General features: G+C 41.9%; 1 protein-coding gene across 1 annotated transcript in view; it reads left to right on the top strand.

Annotated features, from left to right (window-relative positions):
* The window catches only part of Tomosyn (syntaxin-binding protein tomosyn), a 67,575-nt gene that overhangs the window by 2,486 nt on the left and 51,884 nt on the right, over positions 1 to 13,205 (top strand). The window contains exons 2-4 of the mRNA XM_086969478.1: positions 1,681 to 2,240; positions 2,966 to 3,276; positions 9,583 to 9,680. Coding sequence (XP_086825604.1) covers positions 2,192 to 2,240; positions 2,966 to 3,276; positions 9,583 to 9,680 — 458 coding nt within the window. The 5' untranslated portion in view covers positions 1,681 to 2,191. The remainder of the gene's footprint in view (positions 1 to 1,680; positions 2,241 to 2,965; positions 3,277 to 9,582; positions 9,681 to 13,205) is intronic.

A 13,205-nucleotide genomic window follows, 5' to 3' on the forward strand; every position in this document is an offset into this window, starting at 1 on the left:
ACAACAACAACAACAACAACAACAACAACAACAACAACAACAACAACAACAACAACAACAACAACAACAACAACAACAACAACAACAACAACAACAACAACAACAACAACAACAACAACAACAACAACAACAACAACAACAACAACAACAACAACAACAACAACAACAACAACAACAACAACAACAACAACAACAACAACAAGCAGGTAGATGAAGGCGGCGATAACTGTTGTTGCGATTGATTCCGCCGTAACACATTTCCTACCGCCTAATCCGCTATTGTAATTTAGTTCTGCCTCTGTGAGTGCACAACAGAGTCTATTAGCCCGGTAGGTATACAGCGAACGTAATAGCTAGCCAAACCAAAGATACCATTCGAAGGCACTACAAGCACATCATAAAAACCTACCAATAGTAACCTGCCGGTTAGTTATTGTCTATTTGTCTCGGAGAGTACCAAGCAGTTTATTATTACTCGAAGTAGAACACAAAAAAACTTTTTAAGAAATGTATTGCCAAATTAGAAAAGTAGTTCAATAAAGCAGGCAAAAATAAAAAGGAAAAAGAAATAGAGATCTGAAACGAAAGCATAGCCACTGCTTCGTTTTGTACACGCACACGAATCGTATCAACAGATCGATACCGCCGGTTTTCCACTACTGCATCGGTTTTTTTCTCGGCCGGTGACGCTGCTAGAGTCGATCTGACACGTTTTCACCCTACAGTTGAGGCTGTCGTCTAGCTTTCGAGTCTAATTATACTTCTTTCGAAATTTATATTGTACTTCTTTACATATATTAAAGGAATAATAAAGATACAATGACAACTACAATAAATACATCGACATAAACTGTTCTCATCTGCTTTGAGTACTAACAGGCAAGAGCAAGCGAGAGTGGGCGCGAATCGAATTAATTCGAGCTTTCGTCGCCAGTCCTTATCGACTTTGTCCATTGTGTTCGTCTAACCAAGCGTCCAAAAAGCGTCTACCATTTAAAACGGCGGCGAAGAAGGCCATTTTGACTCGCCCCAAATTAACGAGGTTCCAATATCTTACAAAAGGGTGTTCTGCTGTGGCGTACCAATCTACAGATTTCACTTTGATTATTCAGTGTGGTATCCAGTAAAAGTGATTTTAGTGCGTTGTAAACTAGAGACTAATTACCGCCCCTGCTATAGCTTACAATGTACGGAGACAGGACGCAATTCAACGAAATCAACAAGGAAAGCAGACAACAAATAATGCTTTTGAGTAAAGAGAAGGACCGACGATGGTGATTTGATCACTGATACACAAATACGCTCACTCATACTCGGATAGTATCATCCTTGTGTCCATTTACCATTTGACTGCCAGCTAAACAACGAAGGCGCGATGTGAATAAAGCATTTTGCCTGTCAATATCGAAACCAGTATCAACACGGCCACCATCATCGTTTTTGTTGCTGCTGACACAGGCACAGAAACGAAATACAGGCCAGGAAAAAGAAAAGGCGGAAAAAATCGAGTATATCTACGAGATTGGCCGATTTTATTCAGCTGGCAGCACTGCTTTGGGTAGTACCGCAAGGACATCATGGTGACTAGCATTATCGTTGTTGTCTCTTGTTGCTATTGTTGTTATTAGCCTTGTTAATGGATATTTGTGGTTGTTGTTGTTACTGCTTTGGTTATTTTAGCTGTTTTTCGCTGTCGCCGGCACAATCGGAGTTAGTAACGTCGTCGCAACCGTAACTGTAACAATTGTTTCGCTTTGTGGGACTATTGCTGCAGCTGACGGCGGCTAAGGGACGAGTGAGTGTTCGTGCGAAAGCGACGGTCGTGGCTTAAAGGCGCTGTTGCGGGAGCTGCGCGAAGATTGCAACCGAACATGACGACGAAGACCACGAAGATAACAACAAAAAAGTAAACAACAACAACAACAACAACGAGCGGGCCACGTCAGACAACGGTACAATCCGAAAGGACCAACAGGCGGCTACGAATCACAAAACGAAAGCCAGGCCCAGGGCGGTCGCCTATTCTCTCGTTTGCCACTTATCGTCACCACTACAATTACTATTACGGGAGAGTGGCCCCTGGTGCTTGCAGCTGCTCGCGGCTGTCCATCACCGCGTGCGCTGTATACATACGAATATAGATAACAACAACAGTTGCAGCGGCGGAGTACGTCCGTAACGGAGGATCTGCATGGGGTGGCGGTCTGCCGAGCTGCTGTTTTTCAACCTCGTCGGTTCCGGTGGGCCTCCATTGTCCATCATCATTGTTAATAACAACGACGGCGACGTAACCAATAACAACAACGATATTATCGTCAGTCGCAACAGCTATATTGATGCTCCAAAGTAAAACTATGAGTAGCATTACAATTATGTCGAAAATATATTGTGATAGTAAAGAATAATAATAATAATAGTGATAAGATACAAATTAAGCACGTTTAGAGAGACAAATCAATAGACAGCCTCACAAACTGGTTAACACAGAGTGACCTTCTCATTGTGCCTACTGATGCTGCTGCCCGTCTCTATTTGCCAGCTGTTGTCACTGCGCTGCTATCACAACATCGAAAGTCGCCCGAATCAGTGTGACAACGTACGCAGAAAATAGTAATAAAAATAATAAAAACAATAGCAGCGACAAAAGGCCATAGATTTCGCACGGTCGACGCACGGCGACATTCGTCGCCTCAAGTAATAAAGAAAAACGAAATGGATCCTGGATCTCCTAAGTAGGCAACGGCGGGATCCTGATCATCATTAACATCAGCACCAAAAGCACCACGACGGCCGTCACAGGATAAAATACGGGGAAAATAAATTGCCTGTTTAAGATTCGTATGACTGTGTGTGTGCGTGCATTGACCGCCGCCTTAGGTGTGAAATAGCTTGATCTACTAGTGAGTGACTCTATTTGTTTATTTGTGTCTGTATGCCTGTGCGCGCGGGCTATTTGTGCCAGAAGCAGTTGTAGCTAACCGAGAACAAGGAAGGGACGGTAACGAAGGGCGCAGAAGTGTCTTGCTCACGACGACAATGTCGGACAAGGAGAGCAGTGGGGGCGGAGGTGGAGGCGGCGGCAGCAGCAGTAAGGAGAAGAAGAAGGAGATGAAGCGCGCCGACACGAAGAGGTCCGGCTTCTTCAAAGGGGTGCTCGACAATCTCCGCTCGTCCGTGACCCAACTTCCCTCGGGAGGTAAGGGGCCCGGCAACGCGGGGGACGTGCAGGACATCCCGGAGGATAAGCTTCGAAAGGAACTATTTAACATCGAAAAGGTGAGGAAATATGTGCTAGGTAATTGAAACCGATGTAGTTAGTTATTTACCATTTTCTTTCGAGACAAAGTTGAGAGGTATAGATGTCATTTAACAGTTAAACAGATGTTCTATACATGTGTAATCACGTAACAACGATATACACGGCTATTTTTCACCTAATCAGCCATTTTCCGACTGTATGCGACCGTTACTAACTCCAACTTCTTCACCCTGCTTGATCGTACATGAATTAGACTACGTAAATGTCATTTGATGGATCCTTTTGATTTCAATCATAGATAACGCCTTTATAGTTCTGTTACTTGTTAACAGCAAAGAAGGACTGTTATACAAAATCTCAGGCTATACTATTGCGATCGCAAGCTCCGAATCGGCAAACTATTTGTGGATCACTGGTGTCATTATCTATCAGACTGATTATGCCAAGCTACTCTGACAAGTTCTATAGCTATTTAAAAATTATCAGTGCAATACACAAATCCTCTCACGGCACTAAACAGCATATTTTGCCATAGTTTATTTCTGTGCGTAACTACGAAACAAACTCTATAGAGTGTTATCCAGCGATTAATTAACGCGGAAGATTTGACACTAATCCGGCAGGACATTCGTCCCCGTTATGCCGTAGTAGTAACGTGTTGCTTCCTAAGCGAAGAAACATTGGAAATAGTCTAGGCTCTAGTCCGGGCGTAGACGCACGTTGTTCCTTCAGTGGAAATGCGTTTATTAAATCAGATAATAAATGCAGTAATTTCTGATCAATGCTTGGCCTCTGCTGCTCTTCTAACAGACTTCTAGAGGTCAGTCTTATATAGCGGTACTTTGCGCAGAGTACATGTGGCTGGTCATTTTCTCTCTCTTTAAGGCAAACAGTTTATCACAGCACTTCGAGCTCGCCAGAAAGGAAAGCTACCGGAGGGCGTCAAAATACGGCTTATCGACAGACGAGGATCTTATCATCTTAGGAATTCGTACCTTACAGCTTATGGCTGCGTTCCAATTAGAGCTCCGATTTAGAGGCCTTTTTCATTCTACTTCATCCAATTCCCTCTTTTCTCTCTCTCTCTCTTTCACACACACACACACACACAAAACCACACGAACTTCGTCCTTTCTCCCAGCTCGCCCCACACCCTTAATTGTCTCTGTTTCTTTCAGGTGTGGTTCTGGTCACCAGTTCTTCTCTCCGTCCTTTACCATCCATTATTTACTGTTAGTTCCGTGAGCCGCAGCTATGATAAACTACAGAAAAGTGCATTGGTTTCATGCACGATGGCAATATCCTTTGAACCACAAGTAGCCCTAAGTCAGCGCCTACGATGGATGGCCACCTTAACATAGCTTGACGAGTAAAGATGACGAGATGATTGTTCTACTTGTTATTTGTGAGAACGTTGCCCCTATCGACGGATAATTCGACTCATCTAGTTTCTCTCGCAGTGGCTACCGTTTCTTCTACCGCTTTTATGGCTAGATTGGACAACTCGGTGTCGACCTTGCAGCGGCATATAGAAAGGAAAATCGCAGAGTTTAGCGTACAGTTGCAATTGGAAACGGAGGTTTGTTACCCTAAGTGCGGCCTTTAACGTAGGCAGAAATGTAAAAAGAAAACAAAGGCACGTGTACGAACCGCTGCAAGTTTGAGGCTTGTCTTTCAGGAGAAAAAGTGAAATGAGCAAGCACCCCAGACAGACCGGAGACAAACTCTGAAAAATAACCCAGACTAGGTAGGAACTCTCTAGTAGTTCTGTCGAGAGCCAGATGAGCTAAGACCCTGTTGCGACTGGCATCGTTTTGGTTCAAGATCCGGTTTGCGGTCCTAATGAGCCGGCTGTGCCCTTTTATGAGCAGTATTTCACTTCGCAGGAGCTTAGCATCGTACCTACCCAAGCGCTCTACAGCAGCGTAAACTAACCCACTCAGCCAGACCGTAACACGGTCTGAGAACAGCAACGGACGACGAGTTCTTTTCTCGACAGATGCAGGCAGAAACTGCCGAACGCTGCAACGACGTCTGCGCTAACAGCGGCCATGATAGTGATAACAGTAGAAGCGGTAACAGGACGCTAGCGCCAGCACAAGATGGCGTCGAGAAATGGGCTGAAATTTGTCGTTGTTTTCCTTGACGTATCTGCTGCTGATAGCAACAAGTTTCGCCAAGATGGTGTGAAACCAATGATACATAGTAAAAAGTCATGCGCGCCCACCAGACTCACCACAGCTCTCTCTCTGGCCAAGGTGTGTCTTTTTGTCACCGCGATTAGCTCCAGCAACAGCAGCAGAAGTGCCACGGTCACCGTCACAATCGGTGCTGTCTTAGTCACTATCGGGCGTGACGTTGCTGTTAGCCACCTACAATCTACAGCATGGCTACTTCTACTCGCGTCTTGTCGTACCTTTTGTGCAGTGGCCCATCAAAGAATACCGAGGGTTCTCGGCGCTCAGTGAACGGCCCGATATATAAATCCGTCTCAAGGGATGCTTCCTTAACGCTTCTTCGGTTGAACGTTATGATCGGCCGTGATCCTCTCTCTTTCTTACTTTTCCCCTTCAACCCTCTTGTTCCTCTGTAGAGAGGGGTCACTGCAACGATGGCGATGACACCAATGGTGACGGCGAACGGCTAAAACCCAAAAAAGAGGCGAGAACAACCGCAACTGAGTTTGTCTGGCCGCAGCAGTAACAACAACAGCAACAGCGGCATCTGCGGCGCACTAATACTACTAATGGTCCTCCACCGCACAGTTTTAGTTCCACATTTGCTACACTTTCTTTCCTTTGCGCTGTATCTAATATTGCATTTTGCTGCTTTGATCTCCGGCCAGCGACAACTCATTTATGTTGAACTAGAACGAGCGGACAGAGTGGAGAACTTACTTCGCCGTGTGAATGATGGTGTTTGCTCGCGATGCCGCGTTGTCGTTTCCGTCTTTGCTCCATCGTCCCAAGATTTATTATCTACTGGCCGAAGTATCGAATTCATTCTGCTGCTGGCAGTCATCGCGGACCAGTGATAAAGACGACGACAATGGCGACTAGCTGCAGTTACCAGTTACTGACTTTAACTGGTGTTCCACGCGCAGTTGAATGAAAAACATGATAGTGGATGCAAGCGACATAGAGCGAAAGGGCAGCAGTAACCGTTGCAGTTGCGTGCGAATGTTAACAGCAGTAATTTTAGTTTGTAATCTGTTTATTCCAAGTATTTAATATATTATATAAAAAAAAAAAGAAATAACGTTACTTTATTTAAAAGATTTACCATGTGTGAATAGAATTATAGTAATATTTATTTAAAGCTGATGATCGACGCTGCCGTTATAACAACTATTAAGCATTTACTAAGGAGCGTTCAAACGATCTTAGAACAGAGACGTTTTCTCTATTCTAAGCTTTGATGGTGAGTAGGTGACACAATAGGATTTCGTGTTCGTTGGATGTTCCGTGTTTGAGCACATCGAAGATCTCCGGGAGCGTAGGAACGTTGCTGCTACTGCGGTAGCAGTAGCCGCCAAACAAATGCAATGAAAACAAAGCAGGTGGAGCAGATGAGCGAAGGAAACCACAATGAAAATACGACACCTAAGCCAACCTTTTCTCGAAAATGTGGAGATTTTTTTTTATTTAAAAGGAAATACGAAGCCCGAGAATAGCGCTTAGTTCAGCCTCCAAGGCCATTCTACGGTCGTAAGAGAACAGCTAGTGTATGTCGGTCGCGCGTTGTCGCAAAGACCTTTTCCATAACCGGAATCCCCGTGCTCCTTACATACATTCACGTCCTGGAAAGATCTCAGCTTCCGCAGGCTCTGCTCGCTGGATCCATAGAAAAAGGCGAAAAGGGCGACCTGAAACACCGCGGCTAACGACAGTTATATGTTGGAACGGCATGTAGAAAGAGGAAAGAATGCATAGTGGTACAGAAGAATGTGTCCTATAGGACGCTGAAGCCAAATGTTGGCCAGCTGTGCCCTTCTGTCACTGCACCAACCAAGAATCTCATTTGGGCTAAATTTACTAAGCAGGTCAAGCTAAGCCGAAACGGGATGGTCTGTGAGAGCCCAAGTACATATACATGGCTGTGTGTGATTTAAAAGAGAATAGGCGGGCGTCATAGGTATCATTATTTATAGAATTTCGTTTTCATGTAAAACATATAATGACTGACTTAATTAAGATCGCACCGCTATCAACTAGATAGATTAGCCACACAGAAATTGTTTTACTGTGCTTACTTAAAAAAGGTCATCGTGAAAGCCATGCAGGCACAACCGGAAAAATTGTTAGCCGGAAACGCGAGCGTGAAGGTTGAAGGGTTTTGCCGTTTATTCTTAACTCGGTTACTGCCCAACTAACTAAAAAGTGGTCATTGAAATGTTTAGGTTGACCAGATTAGCGAACAGTCCATTCGACTGTGCGTTCTCTATCTGCGATTAGTACGGCAGCTTTTTATTGATTTTTTGCAAAGACTGCTTTGTCTGTCCCGTACTTCGCAGGACAACTCTCCTAGTTGTTCAACTAGACTCTAAATTGACTCATTCAAAATTATTTTTATGTACGTGTGAGCAGTTCATCCCAGTTGAGTAAGAATAGAGTCGTTCTCTAAATAATAAGTGAAACTTTTATCTGTATTTGTTGTCAAATATCATTTTCAAATCCCGTGAAAATCTCCTCGCGACCTATTGTAGCGTGTGTCCAGGTTAGCATGAGCGTCATTTATGGAATTTAGCAAGTTCTTGTCAAAAATTGTCTGCATTATGCGGTATTTCTAACACCTATTGGCAATTATCATATTTTTGATTTTTCGGTATGATGATTATTTGGCAAGGTTGAATGAGCTAAACTTGAAACACGTGGGCCACAGTCGTTTCTATGTTTTGCTTTCAGTAGTCGAATTTAAAACCCTTTTGAAGCAGTTAGAGAAGCTGATATAGCGAAGCAATAGTAAATGTAAAAGCTGAAGCATTTATTTAGATGTGTCCAACAATCGTGCATGTACTAAGCCAATATGTCCAATGTAATAGGTGAACTGGTACTTTGGACTTTAATAGCCAGCCGACATTATACTTCTAGACAACAAATTTATGCTAGAAGGAGCATGAACATCTCTATGAGTGGAAAGAAAACTTTATACAAAACGCTTACAAGTAAAATTTGTCAGTAATCTGAACTTCGTTGCAATAAGGTCGTGTGCTATAAATATCAGCTATCCTTAAAATTAGTTCAAGCATTATCTTTTTTAACTCGATTTTTTTAACATATATATCTTGCTTTGACCTGTGTACTGGTATTATACGAAAATGTGTGGTGCTTTTTTGTGCAGTTAAAAGAATTTTACGTCGAGCTTAAGCTTCGAAGATTAGTATTTCGGATGAAAAAAGCATTTAGGCCTCTTATTTATATTAGATCGAAACGCAAAGGTTATGGTAGCTCCTCGTATTTGCGCCACCAATAGCTGAGAGGGCTGCCCGGAACGTTTCGTAAAGTTAAAGAAAACTAGGATTCTAAAATTGTACAACGTTCTCCATCTAAGACGATAAGGTCCTCGAATGCCGAACAATATGTTACTTCGCCAAAAAGATAAGCTGCAAGTACTAGATTACTGTCAGACATCACACATGTTAAGTATATGAAACATTATTAAAAACTAATGAACGGCTCAGCTTTAGCAAGTTTTCCTAGAAAACAATTGTTTCATGTAGACTAAACGATCTCCTCTTCTTCTTTAGATTGGTGGATAGCTTTTTTGCATCACTTAAGATTTATCTTAGCAGCTACAAAATGTTTTTTTTGATGCAAGTATTTTGGAAATTAAAGGCGACTCTTTGCTGTTGCTGCTGTTGTTGTTGTTGGTGACCTTGAGTATCGACGGATGTATAAGACAATAGATAACCGTCGCCTTTCTGTTAAGTCCGATTGCAGAAACAATTATTTGGTGGGCATAATGTGCATTTATTCGCCGGGGTTTGTGCTAAAACATACTATAAAATATACCCCATAAAGCGTTACCTTGGTGGACAACAACAAAAACAACAGTGTTGCAACTTTTATTGGATTATATCTATCTAAAAAATAACGTTTCAAACGTAATTAAAAATCGATAATAAAATCCGTTTTTTCCTTTGCTGTTTAGTTTAATAGACACCACCATTTTCTTCAAGGGCTAATAGAATATTTCTGGCCGATGGAGTAGGAAGAAGTGTTTTAACCGTAATTATTCAGTCCACTCTGTAGGTACAAATGCACATTTAGGTGCAACAGGAAATGTGCGGTCAGTAACTGTTTACTTGGGGCATTTGTTTGCAGACCGCTCGCCACGGATTTCCACATAACCCATTAGCTGTCACTTACGACCCCATTCAGAAGCTAGTCGCAGTTGGAACACATTCAGGGACTATAAGAATGTAAGTATCTGTGTATTGCGACCTCTCTAGTAGCAGTTTTTGCTTATTACACTTGACAACAGCATTATTATTGTTCTATTCCCTCTACCCTTCATACCATCAACTTTTTTTGCTACAACATCATATTCTAACTTGGGTAGAATGCAATCGCTTTTGAAGAAAAGGCTAGAAATGAAAAATCATTCATTTTTCGGAAAGATGGAATTCAGGTTAACTAAAATAAATTCATGAATCTCCAAAGAACAGGCTTTACTCTTCTGCTACAATCCTTTTTTATATATCCATTTCGAATTGATAGCGTTTCATAACTTAGAATCAACGCCGATTATGCCACTGAAGAAATCGATCTTTTGCTTTTTTTTTTTATGTATTTCGACTCCTACTTTTTCAAGTCATAATCTTAGAAAAATTTAGCTATAATATGCTGAAGGCGAAGTGAATTTTTTTCCATGTGACCTCGGCCATTTCACGTCATTGTCAGGGCATGGCCTGTGATTATATATGGACTGACGACGGTGATCCGGGGCTCGATAAAATAATCAAGCGGCGAGAAATGGTAAAAGATAGCAAGTGAGGCCGCAATAGGTGAGATCGGCAGGTTGCCATTAGGACGAGCTAACTAGAAGTAACCTAGGAATCCATTACTACATCTTTCTAATGAAGGCTCTTCTCCCGTATGAGCTCTTTTCGAGAAGGGGGGGAATGGCGTCGCGGGTCGCCAGTGGTAGAACTTCCCCTCAGAGGTAAAAGAAACGTTTCAACAAGGATGGATGGAAAGAGTGGTGACAGCGGAGTCGATGTTGCTATATGTAGCTCGGAAAATAGTCGGTATCGCTGTGTCTATACACACTTCTATGTAATAATAGTGAGGGTGAAAAAGAGATTCGTTAAGTCGTTAAATTAAGAAGAAAAGATTAGTTGAAGTCGCGAAAAGACAGTAAATGCAATCACGGCCGATACTGAATGCGCAAAATTGAACTGTTACTACAGAACCTCGCTGCCCTTTGTCAAACTCTAAAAAGCAGAGCGATTCTGTAAATTTCGCTAGATAATGGAACGCTTAGTAGTTGCTCGAATACAAGGACATATCATTCCCAAATTATCACGACTTTTTCCTTTTTAATGTGCAGACGACTGTACATGTTTTATCTTACTAGTGTCTAGGATAGCTTTCTTATTGTTGACTATTACTATAGAGGTTGCATTCCGCCGCATTACAATCAAAATGTTTCCTATAATCTAGATAGCGCTCCTCTGCAGCTTTAACGCGCAATGCGCTTTTAGCGCCCTGTAAGCACCGTGTGTCCCTTGAACGCCTGTACTTCGTCGATATTTTTCTCTATCTATGTGTCATTTCGCATGAACGAACCCTGTAGTATTGAAATACTGCGCACCTTTGAAAGAGAAGCCCTTCTAACTCCAATAAAGAATGATGCATCTTTCGGCGTCAGAATGTATTTTACTTAAATCATTAAGTGTATAATAATAATATTTTATTAGATAATAATGTTTTTTTCAGGTATTCTTTAAACTTTTATATTTGGCTTAATTTCAAATAGGATATGGCATTTTTGAGGGCGTAGTGCAAGAAGTGGCAATAACCAAAGTTAAAAGTAGACATCAAATAAATACCTGTACGCATAAGGTATTCTTATTTTTTTTCTGTAGTATGATTACCGGCTAAAATGCACATTTGGAAGCAGCAGCTTTACCTAAAACTACAGCAAGCCAAATTTACCCCTCATAAATCGTAAACTGGATCAATTCAGCTTAAACTGATGTTCGTTGTTAACGCGCTAAGATTAGCATCTCCTGTTGTACCTATGCTGTTCATCAAAAAAAAGTTGAGGCCACGTTATCTGTTACACCTTGGAAACCTGCGCTAGTCACCTGCTAAGATTCAAAAAATATTTTCTGATCTGGAATTAAGCATCGGTGCTATTGGAAAGGTCTTCGTATACACGGCTCAGCGTTTATAGACGATCGATACAAACTCATTAGACAGGAGTCAAGGTCTTGGTTGACCCTTAAGCCATTGTTTTTAGTTCAGTAGTCATAATACTCACCGCGACAGTCATTTATTTATAATCATCAATTTTTTAAACCATACATTCGTAAACCTGCATATTAATTGTTTGCCATTTTTCCAGCTGACGTCAGCAGCTATACGCTAAATAATGAGTGAGCAATGGCCCACGCGGTGGTTTTCTACGTCATTGACTTACGTTTTCAGCCTAAAATTCTTTCAGTGGTTTGTAGACGGAGGCGTCTCTATGTAACTAATATGTAATTTGTAATAACAATAATAGCCAACAGCACATGACATATATTTGTAGTGCTCTTTCACTCTCTAGCCTGTGAATTAAATAAGTGACCAGTATCTAGGAGGCTAGAAGAGCTGCTTAGCCTCCTTGTTATCACTCACGAAGAAAATGTACCAGAGCACTACGTATGATTAGGGCAATCACAATGAAGCACTTACGGTAGAGGCACCTATATTGAAGGATATAAGCGGCTCGTTCTGAGTATATCAAGGGTAGTTGTTTTCTATAGCCGGACGAAAAAGATATCTTAGCAAATATATGCCTCCTTAAATCGGTGTGTACGAAAAATTGGATTGTGTCTATTTAATTGGGTTGTCTTGCTCTAGTGACCTGCGCTAGAAGCCTAAGGGAGCTGATAAGTAATAACTTCGAACAAGTGGCCCCAGGATTCCTTTCAAGTTTCAAATTACTTGAACGATGGTTACATCGTCGAACAAGAGATAACAGTATTGCGAACTCGACGATTCGAGGGGACGTTTGCACTCCAGCATGCATTACGCATCACTACTTCTACGAATCACTTGACAGCGGATCATGTAAGAAGTTACTTGGTGCGACGAATGAGTAGTCTGAGAGTTAAAGACTCGTAAGCAACATGTAAGAAGTGTTTTAGGACAGAACCACAAAAATCAGCCTATCGATGATCTTTACTCCAACATCGTACTCGGCGGTATTTTTGGCTTCTACAAATTACCAACAATAACCATTTCTCATAATAGCATGAAACATTTCTGACTGGCGTGTGACGTTATTGGATGTACCATGTACATAACGTGATTTACTATCGACTGTAACAGGAATCCGGTTCTGCTACCCCTATCAAACACATATTCTTAACGATACTGAGAGATTATAGAAGCGTTGGTGGTGTGTATATTTGGGCAGATGCCGCTGCTTGACAGGGTTATGCCATTGGCTGCCATCGTTTGATCTGCAATTACGCGCAAAGGTGTGCGCAGGATTTACGATCATGACAATGATTGGCACAAGTACAAGGAAAAAATTAGACAGAGCCTAGAGAGTTTGCGCACCCAAAGTTATTACATCATGGCATCGTAAATTCATCTATATGGCACTATATGTGACAGCGGGAATTGTATAGTCGGTTTTGCTAATACGACCAATACAGTGTGACACTGGGGGTTCATATCTGAACTAATAAACTATCGCTGAAGAAGCCTATTTATATTCATTCATGAGG

The sequence above is a fragment of the Varroa jacobsoni genome, unplaced genomic scaffold, assembly GCF_002532875.2.
Source record: "Varroa jacobsoni isolate VJ856 unplaced genomic scaffold, vjacob_1.0 scaffold_738, whole genome shotgun sequence".
NCBI lineage: Eukaryota > Metazoa > Arthropoda > Arachnida > Mesostigmata > Varroidae > Varroa > Varroa jacobsoni.